Here is a 17,880-nt window from a genome sequence, read left to right on the forward strand (position 1 = left end):
CCAATTTCATGACTTAGGTCATGGATCCTTCAATATTAGATTTGTTTTTATAGTATTGCCTCTCATCTCATGATTTAGGTTGCAGGTTGGGGGGTTTAACTTATTTGTTTTTTGTTTTTATTTTAATTTCATCATTTAATATTATGTTTGATTTGTTTTTAAGCTTTCTTTTATTTAGTTATCCTAGCCTAATGATACAAGAATAGTGTTTAATGGGTAAAACAAAGTTGATTTAACTTTTTTTTTATTAAAATTTTTACAAGTTTTATCGTTCAACACTAGGTCCATCAAGTTTGATTAGGAATTGAATTTCATAATTTATATTGATTTGCTTTCTAAAATTATCTCAGTTTCATAACTAGATTCAGAGGTTTAGTGGGTTAAATCATGTTTTTTTTTATAAGATTATCTTCATTTCATGACTTGAGTCATGAGTTTGCAAATTAACCTGAATCATTTTTAATGTTCCTTTTTGTATAAATATATATAAGGTTATGATAGTCTAATAACTTGAATCATAAATTTAACATATTAACTTGAGTTGACCTAAATCAATCTAATATGTTGTTATCTTAATATAAAAAACAATATGTCATATTGAATTTTTTTAAATCAAACTATATTTTTATAAGTTATTTGGGTTGTTTTTAAACTTGTAAACTCAATCAAATCATATTAGATTAATCCCTACATGATTTTTTTTTCATTAGAAAAAATTAAAACATTGGCAATATTTATATACTGTTTTAACATTCATGAAAAATTTAACTTAATTCGCAACATGTCGCAGTTTATAGTCCAGGTTCACCCCACTAGTTTTATTATGGACAACACTATTAATTTTTTTGTTTAAGAAAAAAATATTTTCTTCTTTTGTTTCTATTTTTTTAAAATTAATCTTATTTTTATTTTTATTTAAATTTAGATTAATATCTCTTCTCTCTTTTATGTTATTTAGAAAGCCAATTTTAAAATGACGATTATTTTTTAATTTTTGAGAAAGTTTTTCTGATTAATCTATATTTTTTAATCTTTTATATATATGAATTGTATTTTTTAAAATAAAAAATTATTTTTAAATAATATTTCTAATATGTACAACCTTACATATTATTTTTATTTTATTTTATTCAATCAATATATGTGTTTATTTTTACCATCATTATATTGAATAAAAAAATTATTTTAAGTAATAAATTTAGCAAACACAACTACGTAAATATCATATTTTACAAAATTAAATATTTTTTACACATGTCTCCTAATTTTTTCAGTTTTTATTTTCAGTCATTATTTATGATATTTTCACTAATTAATACAAATAATTTTTAATTTATTTGATTATATGTATATTATAAAAAAATTTATTTTTATTTAAAAAAATTTTAAATACAAAAACATGTTAATAAAGCTTATGTATAAATTTTTTTATTGAGAAAAAAAAAATATTTAACATGTGGTGAAATACGGGTCACGTACTATTTTGTGTTCATGATCCTAACTTCTCACAAATTTCACGATCGTTTATTTTCATCCATGTGCGGACTTTCCATCGAATTTTCCTGTTTTATTGCATAAAATGTGCAAATTAGAGGGGAAAGATTGAGGATCATAAAATATTGAGGAATTAATCTTCAATTGAGAAATACGTGATTTACTTGGGACTTAAATGATAAAATGTTATGATTTTAGATGGAGTAGAGAGTTTGTTAATTAGTGAGGGACCATATTGAGGTAAATCCAAAAACCTTAAGTTGAAAAAATTTGAGCTGCTCTTCTTCAGTTCTTCTAGCTACGAAAATGGAGAATAAGACGATACTAAGAGAATGGTTCGAGCGAGTTGACTCAGAGAAAACCGGAAACATCACTGCAAATCAGCTCAAGGTCTCTCTCTCTTTTCATCTTCCCCTTTTTTTTCCTTTTCTTTTAAAGGCTTGTTATAAATGATCAACTTAATTAATCATCTTATAATTATTAATTATAATGATGATCAGAGTGCTCTTGCTGTTGGTAACCTTGAATTCCCTCTCTCTGTTGTCCAACAAATGATCAGGTAATCCACTTCTCAACACTCTTCTTTAATCTCTCGATTAACACAAATCAATTGGTTTAACAAAATTCATTTATTTTTGTGGTGCAGGATGTATGATTCTGATAGGAATGGAACTATGAGTTTTGATGGTGAATTTCAATTTTTTGTGTTCAAGTCTTAGACTTTTGAAATGGGTTTTGTTTACTTTTTCCTGATTTGATCAAATTTTCTTTCTTCTTCTATATGCAGAATTTGTTGGGCTAAACAAATTTCTTTTAAAGGTTTGTGCTTGGATCATGAATTTTTCATTTCAAGAAGTAGAAAGCTATGCTTTTGTGTGTTATGCTCTTATCTAGTTAATGAAAAACTTCTGTGGTGCCTGTATTTGAATTTTGTACTTATTTGTTTTAGTCTCTTTGCAGGTTCAACAGGCATTCTCGGATCTCCATAGGTAAATTTAGTGCTTTTCTGATATGAATTAAAAATTGATTGTTCTGTTCCAGTTTTCCTGATTTGGTGCAGTGACATAGTAGAATTGTAGTCGTGTTTCTTCACTTTAAGTGGCTATATTACATGTATGTTTCTAGCAATATAAAAGCTTACAACTAAGAATAGATAGTATTTTTATCTTTGTTTCTACATTAATGCTGAATTCCTTTGGTAGAGGCTGAAACTGAATGCGCATTATTGTTCGGTTCTGTAGTTGTTTTAGTATGGTTGCTCAGCAGTTCTGGCCACCAGATAGTGTTATATTTGGTTGCTATCTGGTCATTGTTTGGTAACAAGATTTTTCAGATTCATGTACTTTTAGCAACTTTGAGCTTCTCCGGTTCCATAAAATCTGAGCTTCTGAAATTTTATGCTTGAGTCAATGCTTTATTTATCTGCAATGATGAGCAAATGCTTGAACACTTCTCCTCTTTCCTGTTTCTGTCTTCCAAAGTTGGAAATGGTTGGATTTGCTTGTGTAAAAATATCTAACTAGTCTTTACTCCTGTCTTCTTGTTACAGGGGCCGTGGATATCTTGTGCCTGATGATGTATATGAGGTAGTTTGTGAAAGAATATTTTTAGCTGTGACTGAGTCACTGTAGTTCTAAATGCTGCTGTCCTGTTGAAAATAAATTTCTATGTTTGTTAACAGTTTACCTCAGCGTGGTTTTCATGCTTCTGTTTAGATTGTTCTTGTTTCAAGAGATATTTGAAATAAAGAGCATGTGTTTCCTCGGACTCTATCCTCGTCTTTGTTTCTTAACTATCTGGTTTCTTAAGATAGAAATTTGTTTGCAGGGATTGGTGAAAATTGGTTTCTCACTGGACTCTCCTTCTTTTTACACAGTCTGTGAGGTAAGGCTATTTTCACTTATATTTGGGGTAAGATCATAAATTTCTGTCACGAAGATATACCGCATGCAACCTTTCTTCTTTAAAGATCTGGCTTGATGTTTGCATGCTTGTATACATATTTTATTATTAAATTCAACAAACTATTTGCCTGGTCCTTTGCGGTATAACACACACACACGCACACTTACAAATGTTTGAAACCCTGTCAATGGCTAAGATAATCCTACCTAGGCAACAGTCAAACTTATATGATATAGTTACTAATACCAAAATGTGAACTCTGCTTATTGTTGCTCAGAGCTTTGACCAAAAGAAGAACGGCAGAATTCGTCTTGATGACTTCATTTCTCTCTGCATCTTTGTACAGTCTGCTCGGTGTGTGTCCCCTCAGTTGTTTATGTTGCATGCTTTATATTGAATAGTCTAGATTAAGCTCTTACATGATAACTTCTCATTTCTTTTATTGCAGGAATCTTTTCAATTCATTTGATACAACAAAACAAGGCAGAGTTACTCTTGATTTCAATCAGTTTGTGTACTGTAGTAAGTAAAAACTAATTCAATTTGCACGTAACTACTTGATACCATGGTGCAATTTGTTAAAGTTAGTTTCTCTGTCTTGCAGCTGCGAATTGTAGAATATGAAATCACCAGCAGTGCTCTAGAGCTCCTAGCGGGTTCGTACAAACAAGTTAATAATGATTTTTGGAGCAGGATTGCATGGTCGTGGTCTTCAACAGTGTAAAAAATTGTGGTCTTAGGTACCAAATTCTCCTTCTTAGTGTTTATTTTTTGGACGAGGCCATTGTCAATTATATTCTTACGTGATATTGAATTTACATTTGTTCCTTTGTCAAAGTTGTCTGAGTACTGTATTCTCTTTTTTCTTTCAATATGATACTGCTCCATTGTCTCCTAGTCTACAGACTTACAAGCACCTAGTGCAGCAATGGTACAGTTTGAGACGTTCGATCTTGCTAAAGAAAGATGAGTCCATATTACATGCTCAACGAGCATGGTTTTTCAGGAACAAGCATAAGATCGATAGATGTCGGCAAAGGAAGTTGGAAGATTAACTCCTGAGACTGGATTGAAGAGAATACGTGTATTTCAATTTTGAAGTAGTGGTTGTCCGTCAATAATTATCAACCAAAACAAGACGCACCATACAATTACAATTTCCTTAGGCAGCTTGAGCTTATGCTTACGTTCCAAAAGGTCATGATTGCTGAAGCAGGTGCCTCCTCGCTAATGGCTTATGGGATTTAAGTTAAAAAGTAATATAAAATTATTTTTAAAATTTTATTTAAAAATTTAAGTTATTAAATTGAGTTGATTTTTTTTATAAGGGATTAGAGTTTTGTTGATCAAGTAAGTAATAATGAATTTAAGTTTATTATTTTTATTTTAATTAATAAAAAATAAGTACAATATAATATTAATTTTTGCAAGTTTTAAGTAAAAAGAGTTTGTTAAAGAATAATATAAAATTATTGTTGAAATTTTATCTAAAAACTAAAATTATTGAATTGAGATATTTCTTTATATTTTAAATAGGTGATAATTGAGAGTCTTGATACAGTGCAGCTACTCTTGTGAGCAAAAGTTAAGCAGTTTAAATCAAAGTTAAGAATATGCTGTTTTTCTGGTTTTCACCCCACAGCTGCAACAAATGACGAGGACAAATACGCAGATAACAGGCTAAAATATATTTTGTTACTTCTTTCAAAGAAATAGCCAGGTTTATCTTTCATTCGAAATCGCAATATGCAAAGTAAATGTATAGGATAAGACCACAAATATACAAGACGTTGAAGTTTTTTTGCCTCAAATGTATTCAAAAAGAGTAGTTGTGTTCCCAGTTGCATGCAGAGATAACTCCTTCCATTGGCAAACTATATTGTTAGCACTGTCAGAGACCTAAGAGAAATAAGGCAGTTTCAGCTTTTGCTACATAATCAAACTTGAATGTACTGTACTTCCTGTGAACTCCAGTGAGTTTCCCAGCTCCAGCATTCTGATGGAAACTAACCATCATTCTTGAGCATTCCCTATTGGCATGTAAGAGCAATAACTTCATCAGTGTGCTCGTTTAGACCCAAAGTTGAAATAATGAAGGATGTAGAATACTCACAAAAGCTGATCTTCTGTGTAGCTGGTACGCCACTCGCTGGTCTTAGACCATTGCTTAAACCAGTAGAGACTACACTGAGCAGTGTAAATTGCTGCAGCAGCAAGTAAAGATGGTGAAACTTAAGCATCTTGTACTCGACTAGGCACAGCTCAATGATGAAGAAGGAGAGAAGCTCAAGCGGTTCAATTCACAACTTCATCATATGGAAAAAATTTCAAATCTTCCCAAGAATTTTTAATTCTGTAAAAACCATTACTCACTACTCACGATAACTTACCTTCTCGTCAGATAATGCTGCCTTAAGAAATCTCTTCATGAACATATAAGGGGTAGGGCACAGACATATCAAATTGTAAAGTATTCACCATCAGTTTCTCAAATTGTAAAGTATTCACCATCAGTTTCTCGTACAAGCACCTGATATATAACATTAAAATAGTCAAACAGCCACTGATGGAAAGGGAGAATGCATCTAGTAATTACTACGAAGCAACATTTCCATATCAAGGACTTCCATCCTTGTGTAAGTTCTGTCTGATATGAGGACAAAGCCATCCACTATTGGGACTGAGACCTCCTCATACTTGCATGCTAGCAGCATTGCTGTGACACCAACAAATTTAAGTTTCTTTCTGACCAATGTGCAGCGCTCCAAGAATCGGTTAATAAGATTGATGGTTAGGAATCTGTTGAAACAGCCAGACTTGTTTCATTAAATAAAGGATTACAAGGTTTGAAAACCAAAAAATAGAGATGGAAAAGATGTTTCTGTTTGACGTAGCATCTGGGTCCATCCCAGAAATCAGACCTCTCTCTAGTCAGATGGCGAATATTATAAGTTGGGATACTGTGGTTAAACAAAGTGAACGACATTTTCCTTCAGAGGAACAACTCAAGAGCATTAGACCTCCATAAGCCAGTCAATAAGGATAGATCTCATCTTTTCGTTGATGTCAAGATGACGATCCATGTATGTAGAAGAGATAAAGCCAGAGCTCTGCATAAATGAATACTGTTCAACCATATGATCCCTGTTCAATACAAGGTTGCTGCATCTAATGATTTAGTTGTTTTTGGAGGGATTTCATGGCAGAATAGAGCTTCAAATCAAGTGGTATCATCATCGGTTTTGAATTAAATTTTCAATTTTTTCCTCAAAAATTCACATCTTTACAAAAAAATCCATGAAAAAACAAATAAAAATCACAGACGCAGACAGGCCTTAGATGCGTGGTGTTTAGTATACTAGACAATTGGATTGGATTGGATAGGGCTAGATAAATAATTATTTTATCTTGTGTTTAATGTTTATTAGACTAAACTGAAAAGTTTGTTTTATTTTATGTTTGATGGACAATGAACAATATAGAACAATTATTCTAATGACAATAATACTCCTCACTTGTCTAATGTTTAGGTATAGATTATAGCATATATTTTAACCCAAAATTTAAATAAATATTTTTTTTAGAAAATCATTATTAATATTTATTTATGTATTATTTTATTTTAAACAAAATCCATAATTTTTTGTATGTTAATTAACATGTTATTTTGAAAATTAACTAACTTGCAGGCACTTATAATTATGTCAAATGTTTGAATTTTTGAAACAAACTAACATAAAAAAATTTCAGTTCTATGATGCCTTTTTCCTTTACAAAGCAATGACATATAGCCACACAACTTAGCGCAAAGTAACTCCACTTTCATATTTGAATCGCTAAGCTTAGAGCTACAATAGCAACCTTAGACCTTGCATCCCTCTCTCTCGGTGTCTTCTCCTCTAGCTTTGACCTGAAACATCGATGCATAAGAACATGCTAGTACATAAGTAGAGAGATTAAGTCTTCTATAGGGTTTGTTTCTACATGTGATTATAACACATCACACTTTCTCTAAGCTTCTTGATGTCTTCATTAGTTAGTTGATTAGTTACTCGAAGCAAGTTGGGAGTTGGGATGCACTTTGATTTTTTGTAATGACTTCAGGTTTGATTCTAAACCTAAATTTGATTGTTTCTCCATAGTTGGTGACGGAGATAAGCGTATCTTAATTATTTCTATAAATTTTTAAATTAATAATTATATATATATTTTCATTAATATTATATTTGCAAGGCTTGAATTTGAGATCAAACAATTTTTTTAATTTTAAAAATTCTCACTACTAGATTACTAACCATATTCTCATTCTAATATATTTCTTTAACAAGTTGTGTAAGAATCTATATCAGCGAATAAGGAGTTGAGGAGTTGTTTGCTGATTTTATTAGTAGTGTTTTATTGATTTGTTAAACATGTTTTGAGATCTATGAATTGCCAAAAATAAAATTATGAAATGTAAAAATTAAGTTAAGTTAAGCTAGAATAAATAATATATAACATGTTATATTCCCACATAAATTATTATTGAATGTGTTTTTGTTGTCCCATTTAGTAATAAAATAAAAATATCATGAAGTAATTGTAACCCCCAATGTTTTATATAACAATCTTAACTTTTGAAACAATACACACAGATTCTATGATAAAAATATGAAAATTCAAACGAATTCTTTAAAAAAAAACAAATCATGAATCACTCACATCAATGAGTTCGGATTATACAATTTAAATAATAAATAATCTATTCCACAAAAGTTAAACAAAAAAAACTATTAAATAAATTTACACATACAAGACATGTTTCAGAAGCCATAAACCATAGATTTAAAGCTTGATACAAGACAAGACCTGGTTACGATTAACTTTAAAAAATAATTAAAAAAAAAAGAGAATAAAAACAATATTATTCGAATAATAAATAAATAAATTAATAATGATGCCTTGATGGGATTAATATTTCTTTTCCTATATCCACGTCAAAGAAAACAGAACAGGTAATTAAATAATTCGCCATTAACTTCATGTGCCAGTCAAATCGATCATTTAATTGGTCAATTACCTCAACCAGGAGGTTGATGAGAAAGCAGCCAATTGGTCCGAGACAGCAGGAGGCAGCCTGAGCTGGCTCCCATTAAAGTCTACGAACTCCAACTTTTCATTGACCCATGGTGCCAAACAAGCAGGACTTTGAAATTAATTGGCGTTACGGAGATGAAAAGTCAAAAGGTCACTGCATGCTTTTATCGACAACCCAAGCGAGAACCAGTCAGACCACCTCGCTGTACTCACCAAAAATAGGAAGAGAAACACAAAAAGGGGTTCAACATTGCAGCTAAAGTCAAGTTTGGTAGTGATGTTGAATCTACTTTTGTGTAAATTATTTTTTTAAAAAAAAAAAATTAGATGTTTTTAATGTGTTAATATTAAAAATAATTTTTTAAAAAATAAAATAAAAAATTTATTTTTATGAATTTTTAAATAAATAATATTTTTAAAAAATAATATTTATTACACTTTTAAACATCCCTTAAATTTACAGAAAATACAAGAAGCTAGATAATGGAAACCAATTCACGCATTGCTTAGTTAACACTAGATTATTCTTTTCTTACTCTACGTACATGGTTGAGTTAAATTTTTTTAATATAAAAAAATATTTAAATATTAATAACATGAATTAATTTGGATTAATTTAATAAATAGTGAAATATAAGGTTAAGATACCTTGTATAATAAAAAACCAAAAAAAAAACCCATAAACCTCGTGGGCTAATAAAAATAAAAATAAAAAGAAACATTGAAAAAAAAACTTGAATCAACCTTGGTTCACTTTACTAATCCATCACCCGTGATATGAGATTAAGATTAAAAAATTTAATTTAAAAAATTATATGAAAAAAAGGATCAAAGTTAAATAAATATTGAAAAAAACTCGAGTCAAACCCGAGTTAACTTGATTAACCTACGACCTAAGATAACCTCATATAAAGAAAATGCATAAAATATATAAAAGTTCAAGACCCAATAGTCTAATATCAATGGGTGAAAATGATTTAAAAAAACACTAAAAAAATTCTAAAATAATCTAGGTTAATTTGACTAACTTGTTACCTGAAATAACATGATAATATATAAAATGGATAAAAATTAAAAATTAAAAGAATGAGAATCAAATTTGGATTCAAATAAATGAAATTAAATATTGAGAGATAAAATTAAAAAATAAAAACAAATTAAAAAAAAAGCAATTAAAAAAATGCTAACCAAAATTGAATAAAAAATGAAGTGAAATAAAATGTTGAGGAAAAACATTAAAAAAAAACCTAAAAAAAGATAAGAGAAGAACAATAACAAAAATAATAACAAAAATAAAATAAAAAAAATAAATAAGATGAAATGTTGAAGGATGAAAGCATAATAACACATGAATCTTCTATAAAAGACTATTTTATTTTATAAAATGGTAAAAATATTATTATGCTATAGTGATTCATGATATGGTAAGCATAGCTCTACAGTAAAAAATTAACGTGGTTTATTTTTTTTAATAAGATATGATGATGCATACGAGAGGAAGCTACGAGAGAAAGGGATGAAAAGGTTTGTTATAAATTAAAACTCTGAAAAACAAAAAGTACTATAATTATAAAATAACAATTAAAATATTTAAGTTTTTATTCAATTAAATATCTGTATTATAACTTTTTATATCGAAAAACTAAAATCAAATAAAAAATAAATTAGAATAGCTATTCCCTAAAAAAAAACCTAGAAAATCATAATAATATAAGATAGTAAAGTAAAAATAGAAGAAAATAAAATTAAATAGATCGTAGACTAGTGTTTCCAATTATTATTTCCGGTCGAAGTAGTGTTCCTTGAAATAATTCTAAACTATATGACAAAATTGCCACCCTAAATATGTATTATATAATATTAAAATCAAACCAAATTATTTATATTAGTTTTTGCCATTTTAATTATAAACTTAGCTGGAGTCAGTCTTGAATTTCGAGTCAACTCGTTGGGTGGGGGAGAAGTTCACAGCTACACTTTTTTTTTTTTTTTTTGGGGAGGCTTGAATTTATGCCTTCTGATGAAACACGTCATCACATCATCATAAAGAGCATAACAAATATGTATATTCTCGACCAAGAATAAAGAAAATCAATAGTGTATACTAATCAAGTTTTTTCCAATTATAATTCACGTGGGATGATTGAATTATCCCAATCTTAATCAAAATTATTATATAATCTTAATTATCCACAATAGACAAAGCTCGGTGTAGTAAAAATTACTTTTTATAATTTGTTTTGCTTGAAAATATACTAAAATAATATTTTTTTTATTTTTTAAATTTATTTTTTATATTAATATATATAAAAATGATTAATAAATAAATAAATAATAATTTAAAATTAAAAAAATTTCAAAAACAGACATAAAATCAAGGCAACTTTAATGCTTTAATGTGACAAATATATATAGTCTTTTTATTGCAAGATTCGTGATAACTCCAAGTGGTGAGATGAGTGCCATGAGAAATGAGACATTATTTTTTTTTGTGTGGTTACATTATTTTTTAAAATATTTTTATATTAAAATAATTTTAAAAAATTAATTTTAAGATTAGTACATTAAAATCATCTAAAATATATATATAAATTAATTTTTAATAAAAAATGAATTTTTTGGTGTGACTTTTTTTTTCTTTTTCCTTAAATAGTTTCTTAATTAAGTAGTACACATTGAACTGGATTTATTCTTGCTATATAGTAAACAAAAATATATAATTTATATTGTCAATACGAGTTTTCCAACAAACAATACAAGAACAATTTATAAATTAGAATCTTCATCTGAAAACAAATCTCGTACATCAATATAAATATATGAAAATACCAATTGCATCATTTAATTTAAATGGATAATAATAATAATAATAATAATAATAATAATAATAATAATAATAATATGGGGGTGTTATTTGCATGAAAGTTAGGATTTATGTAAAAAGTTATTAAAAAAGTAATAATTTAGGGACCCATATATATATATATATATATATATATATATATATATATACGGCTGTGGTGTACGTATGATCTCTGTACGTAGATAGGACCAAAAAGTTATAGGCGAAAACGCGTCACGTTGTCTAAAAACCGCGTTAAAACTTTAACTGTTTTTCAAATTCCCTTTTTACCATTTTTTGCCTATTTGCATACCGTTAATCTCACTCCAAAGAGAGAGACTCATCTGGTTCCATGTTTATTTTTATTTTACAGCCCTTCAATAATTATGGAATATTATTTTATGATAAAACAAATCATTAAGAAATCAGCCTTATGATATTAAACCATTTAAAATGGATGTAATATGCCAAAAATTTAAAATAAAAAAGCTTATATTTCATGGGCGCCGTTTATTTAACCTAAAAAGAACTTTCACTGCTGCAAAAGCCACCCAATATTGGTTCTCGTGCATGTAATTCACAGTAACATTGACAGACCGTACATTGGATATAGACATAGCACATGCACGCGCGCATATGATACATCTGTCAAGATTTAGCAGTATCTTTGCAAATTTCCAAAGTATTTATCCTTGTTTCAAGCTACCCAGCAAGTCACTGCTGTTTCTTACATTCTTTTCAAGAGGAATCAATGTATTTGTTTCTTATTCCAGTCATGAGCTGATTGCCATGTTTGTATATTATTTCTTTTTGGGATCCATCTATGTGTTATCTTCATGCTATAGTTTGTCAGCAATTGTTTGATTGATTTAAGATATATTTAATAACTTAAAGATCCCCTTTGGGGCATTGAGCTTGGCTTGTGTGGCTAGAGAGAAATGGAGTGGCAGAAAGTGATGGAAAGAGGAGAGAGGGCAGGCGTGTCAAGTTCATCCAATGGTGGAGATGGAGTTGATGTTGTAAAGGAAATGATGGATGTGATTGAGACCGTTGGATTGTATGTGGGGTACAGGAGGACACAGAGAAAGGAGTGCTTGAACTTGGTGAGGAGATTGAAGCTGTTAGTTCCTCTCTTAGAGGAGATAAAGGAGATTGATCATCATAAATTGAGCTCCAGTGAGGGTTTGAAAACTAGTTTGGTTAATTTGAAGAAAGCCCTTTTGGGTGCTAAGAAGTTGTTGAAGAAATGCAGCTGTGGAAGCAAGATTTATCTGGTTAGTGTTTGTCTTTGTCTTTTGTATTCTTGTTCTCTCGTGGTTTCTGCAAGTGGGTTTGTGTTTCTTATTGCTGTTTTTCAAGCTTTTGAAGTGTTCATTAATTGTGTTCAACTCAATTAGGCAATGGAGAGCGAGGCAGTGATGAGTAGCTTTCATGCTGTATATGACCACTTAAATCAGGCTTTGGATGATTTGCAGTATGATGAGCTAGGGATCTCAGTTGAAGTTAAAGAGCAAGTCAGTCCTCCTCCTCCTCTTCTATTTCTTTTCTTTGCCTTTAAATTCACTTTTGGTTCCTTTTGACTCGGTGTTTCTTGAGAATTCTGGCAAAATTAGTCAATCAGTGTCCATTTTTTGTGACTACCGTTGGGGAAAGATTTGGCAAAACACGGTGATGGTATTGACAGATGAAGGGGACTTGGGTTAACAACTGATTTTGTTCGGATCTCCTATCAAACGCAATTTTCTTGATGATTTATTACCTGCTTGATTGTTGCAATGTTCTTACGATTGGCATACCATACATATTGATTGCCTGAAATATTCTGTAGTCGGATAAATGGTCCACGTCGATGGTACTGTTTCGATGTATCGGAAGTTTTCTGGTGACTTGTCTGACTGAAGATTATGTTGCCAAACATTATAAGAGCTTTTGGTTTGCGCATACAAAAAAAGATGATGTGGTCAATGAGTAGAAACTTTTCGCGTAAAATGGTCTACATCATTTCTTATTGAGAAAATAAATTTTGAACTGTTGGTTGCGATTCCAGTTTTATCATATATCCAGTTTTACATGTGTGGTTGTGCAATTGATATGATTCAGGTTGAGCTAACACGGATGCAGCTTAAAAGAGCAAAGAGGCGAACCGACACTCAGGATATAGAGCTGGCAATGGATATGATGGTTGTGTTTTCTGAAAAGGATGACAGGAACGCAGATAGTGCAATACTAGAGAGACTGGCCAGCAAGTTAGAGCTACATACTATTTCAGATTTGAAAGCAGAAGAAGTAGCTGTCAGAAAACTAGTTAAACAGAGAGGGGTGCAGAATGCTGAAAGCATCCAGCAAATTAAAGATTTTCTGGGAAAATTCAGACATGTTGCTGGGGTTGATGAAACCATCGTTCTTGAGAGTCCTATATCTTCAAAAAGCCTCCTGAAATGTCAGTCTTTGCTTATCCCTCATGAATTCCTATGTCCAATTTCTCTGGAGATCATGGTGGATCCTGTCATTGTGGCAAGTGGACAGGTAATCTCATATTAAATGACTAAAATCCTTTCTGTGACACATGTCACAGTTGAATAAACAAATTTTCAAAAAGTTAAATATTCCAGTTACTATGCTATGGAGGCTGAACAGGATTTTTTTTTTGTTCTTGTTCTAAAAGACTTACGAAAGAGAGAGCATACAGAAGTGGCTAAATTCTAATCATCGAACCTGCCCGAAGACTGGCCAAATTTTGGATCATTTATCTTTAGCGCCGAATTTTGCACTCAGGAATCTTATACTGCAATGGTGTGAGAAAAATAAATATGAACTACCCAAGAAGGATTCTTGTTTGCGCTCTGATGGCTTTTCTGCTGAGCTTATAGAGGAAATCTCTTTCTTGGTCCAAAACCTGTCCTCCCATGAGTTTGAAGTGCGAAGAGAGGCAGTTATGAATATCCGTATGCTTGCAAAGGAGAATCCGGGCAACAGAATTTTGATTGCCAACTATGGAGGGATTCCTCCTTTGGTTCAGCTCTTGTCCTACCAAGATTCCAAGATTCAAGAACATACTGTAACAGCTCTTTTGAACTTGTCAATTGATGAAACAAACAAAAGACTTGTAGCCAGAGAGGGAGCCATTCCAGCTATCATTGAGATTTTGCAGAATGGAACAGATGAGGCAAGAGAAAACTCTGCTGCAGCTTTGTTTAGCTTGTCGATGCTCGATGAAAACAAAGTGCTAATAGGAGCTTTGAAAGGAATCCGTCCCTTGGTGTACCTTTTGAAGAATGGGACTGTCCGAGGTAAAAAAGATGCTGCAACTGCACTCTTCAACCTATCTCTGAACCAAACCAACAAGTCCAGGGCCATTAAAGCAGGTATCATACCAGCGTTGCTCTGTTTGCTGGAGGAGAATAACCTAGGAATGATTGACGAAGCCCTCTCCATACTGCTTCTCCTAGCATCACATCCTGAAGGGAGAAATGAAATTGGTAGACTGTCTTTCATCGAAACCCTTGTTGGAATCATAAGAAACGGGACTCCCAAGAACAAGGAATGTGCCGCAGCCGTTCTTCTCGAGTTGGGGTTGAATAATTCATCGATCATCCTAGCAGCACTTCAGTATGGTGTGTATGAACATTTGGCAGAGCTTACAAAAAATGGAACCAACAGGGCCCAAAGGAAAGCAAACTCTCTATTGCAGCACATGAGTAAGTACGAACACCTTCCATGAAAATCTCCCACCAAATTAACAGATTGATATCTAGCTTCCTACAGAGAGGATGCCTACATGTGTGTATGGGGCATACAGTACAAAGTTCTTGGGTGTCTAGCACCCAATGTGGCTCGCCTCTACAGGACATGTGCAACTGCAGAAGGTAGTAAGTTTTTTGGCCCCTTTACATCGGATTGACTCTGTATGTATTGTGAATACAGCAGTGAAAGAAACTTTTACAATGCTGGGGATGATAGAAATGGATGTAAAAGGGTGCCAAACGCAAATGAATGGTATGCCATTTAGTAATTTTAACAAAGCTTTTTATCAGACAAGAGAGAGACAGCTCAGTTGCTACTTGTTTGCAAAATGTAAAGCAACAAGGGCTGAAGCAGTGAAGCTCTTTATGGGATTGGGACGGAGGCTAAAGGAGGTAGGGTAGGAATGTAAACAGCAGTAGGCAACATATTAAGGCTTTCACCATCAAAGAAAATGGGACGAGCCCCTGTTGATAACCCTACAACCATTTTCCTGACAGCCTCCCCACTTGTCTCTGAAACATATGTATCACATTAAAGTAATCAAACCTTTGCAGCCCCGAACCATTATGATATCCAATCAACTCGGTCACATGCCAGTTTTGGAGGCATGGTAATGAACTTGTAATAACTCCCTCAGGAAAACAATTGATCCCATAGAATGTCACTTTTGACCTTCTCTAAACCATAACTAACCACCCCTCCATCATCCACTTAACACCAACTTTTCTTCTCTTAGTGTAAAATGGGCAGGTGTTTCTATCGTTATTAATCAAGAACAAAACAACATATTATTAAGTATTGACATGCCGAAACCTTCTTCATTTGGCTTGTTAATTTCCTGCAATCGGAAAACATCAACACCTTCTCGACCAAAGTACATAGGGTTTACTACAACATTGCCTATGAGTTTTTCAATGGAAAGCAAAGTTTTAGGTTCGAATGACAGATGTTATACACGAATCCTAACAGCACTAACCTGACGAGGTTGGTTTAATAGAACTTCATCTTCCTTAATCATTAAGATCCCAACCTGAATTCCATAGAAAATACATTACCTTTTTGATCTATTTCTTTAATATCCATTGCTGTGCTAGTTTTGTTAGTTCTATGTTTTCCTAACTATGAAGGGGTAATTCCTTATTAACTAATAAACTTGGTAGCATACATAAAATTTTAAAGTGTAGTAGTAATTGTTTTTAAAGTATTTTTTATTTAAAAATATATTAATTTATTTTTTATATCAACATATCAAAATAATATAAAAAACATAATTTTTTTTTAAAAGTTAAAATTTAGCTAACTTTAATATGAAACGCAATATCAAATGGGAGCTAAATTATAAGCTAAGCACGCCAATTACAACAAATACTAAAAAAACTCACAATATGACTGTTCACCCTTTTACTATTTACCTGGACACAAATTACTATGAATTGAAGTAGTATAATAATGAAATTGTTCTTGATAAAGAAACTTTTTAAGCATTTAGTTGGGGATATGATTGTCTTTTTCATGAGATACATTTGGAATTAAAAAAATGATTAGGAATAAAATGGTCCTTTCAGGTTTTTTGGGCTGCAATATAAATACTAATTTGCTATTTAGAGCACAAAATTTTAACATTTGGGTTAAAGGCTTCTTTTTTATTTTTAAAAAATAAAAATAAAAATAGTAAAGATATAACCATGCCCAAGAGGGTGGGATATGCATGTGTTGAGGGGTTTCTCCGTCCTTTTCTTTTATTGAAACAATTTAAATACAAAATTATCCTTGGTTTTCAACAAAAACAAGGTTGCATGTAGGGGTGTTTTCGTAATTTTAAATATGATTTTATTGTAAATATCATGTGAGGTTGGGGGTAATTGAACATTTGTATATGTATAAATTATTATTTATATTCAAAAATGGCTGACGCATGTTGAGCACATGCTAGTGGGCAGGTGTTGCTCAAGTGGCGTGTGTCACCTCGAAACAGAACTGAGCACTGCTTTACGAGGCGACATTCGATGTGTTTTGCCACCCCAAACACAGTGGTGAGGCATGTGTGTCTGGCAGCCCATAGAGGAGCTCTAACTTGGGGTTTTTTCCTCCCTCCCTCTCTCCCATATCTGTCCATTACAAAAAAAACATGGATTAGATATGATTGCCAAACCTAAATAACGTGGAATTGACATGTTACTAGACTCAAGACATTTGGACTTGGTGGTAAGCCAGGTCTAAAGTAAAGTGGATCAGATATGTTTATTAGACTTAAGTAAATATAGGTCAGATATGCTTGTTAGAACCAAGTAAACGTGGGTCTGATATGCTTGTCAAACCTAAGGTGGCAGCCAAGTCCAAAATGTGTCGATCTAATGGTTAGCTAAATTCAAACTAACGTGGGTTTGACATATTTGCCAGAATCAAGTAAACATGGATTAGGCATGATTGCTAAACCCTAGACGCTTGAATTTGATACCAACAAGATTCAAAGAGCGTGAATATTGCAATCAGCTAAATCCAAAGTAACGAAGGAGTGACATGTTTGCCAGACTCAAGTAAATGTGGGCCTGACATGTTTTCTTATAATTATTACTATTATAATTACAATTATTATTGTTATTATTATCACAATTACTACTAACTACTGTTGCTGCTATTACTACTATTATTGTAGTTGTTATAAATTAAATATTATTATTATTTTATTATTAATATAATTATTAATAAATTTGAAAAAAAATATTATTACTATTAAAAAACCTATAAATGTGATTTGAGGGGTCAAATTATTATTATTATTATTATTATTATTATTGCTATAACAAACACAATTACTA

At 31.4% G+C, this 17,880-nt stretch overlaps 3 protein-coding genes across 4 annotated transcripts; 2 read left to right on the forward strand and 1 right to left on the reverse strand.

Annotated features, from left to right (window-relative positions):
• The first annotated feature begins 1,748 nt into the window (after positions 1 to 1,748).
• On the forward strand, positions 1,749 to 4,296 carry LOC105136962 (sorcin-like). 2 transcript variants are annotated; one of them, XM_011042483.1, is made up of 10 exons: positions 1,749 to 1,884; positions 1,995 to 2,053; positions 2,141 to 2,181; positions 2,282 to 2,313; positions 2,455 to 2,483; positions 3,044 to 3,083; positions 3,322 to 3,378; positions 3,677 to 3,753; positions 3,848 to 3,921; positions 4,004 to 4,296. In XM_011042483.1, exons 1-10 carry the CDS (start codon positions 1,801 to 1,803, stop codon positions 4,021 to 4,023), a joined length of 513 nt encoding a protein of 170 aa, XP_011040785.1. In that variant the 5' UTR covers positions 1,749 to 1,800; the 3' UTR covers positions 4,024 to 4,296. The 2 variants fall into 2 exon arrangements, with proteins under 2 accessions (XP_011040785.1, XP_011040786.1); XM_011042484.1 differs by having other exon boundaries at positions 1,753 to 1,884; positions 3,044 to 3,080.
• Positions 4,297 to 4,940: 644 nt separating this feature from the next.
• Positions 4,941 to 6,532, reverse strand: LOC105136963 (G2/mitotic-specific cyclin-2). Its single transcript, XM_011042485.1, is given in 8 exon segments — positions 4,941 to 5,429; positions 5,513 to 5,627; positions 5,630 to 5,705; positions 5,790 to 5,846; positions 5,848 to 5,894; positions 6,017 to 6,198; positions 6,372 to 6,416; positions 6,418 to 6,532. Coding segments are annotated over 8 exon segments (759 nt in total). The 5' UTR covers positions 6,516 to 6,532; the 3' UTR covers positions 4,941 to 5,290.
• A 5,329-nt stretch (positions 6,533 to 11,861) lies between these two features.
• LOC105136964 (U-box domain-containing protein 15-like) lies at positions 11,862 to 15,686 on the forward strand. The gene is made up of 4 exons (XM_011042486.1): positions 11,862 to 12,591; positions 12,715 to 12,831; positions 13,418 to 13,843; positions 13,983 to 15,686. Exons 1-4 carry the CDS (start codon positions 12,256 to 12,258, stop codon positions 15,036 to 15,038), a joined length of 1,935 nt encoding a protein of 644 aa, XP_011040788.1. The 5' UTR covers positions 11,862 to 12,255; the 3' UTR covers positions 15,039 to 15,686.
• Positions 15,687 to 17,880: the final 2,194 nt, after the last annotated feature.

This window comes from Populus euphratica, unplaced genomic scaffold, assembly GCF_000495115.2.
Source record: "Populus euphratica unplaced genomic scaffold, PopEup_1.0 scaffold61.1, whole genome shotgun sequence".
In the NCBI taxonomy this organism is placed as follows: Eukaryota; Viridiplantae; Streptophyta; class Magnoliopsida; order Malpighiales; family Salicaceae; genus Populus; species Populus euphratica.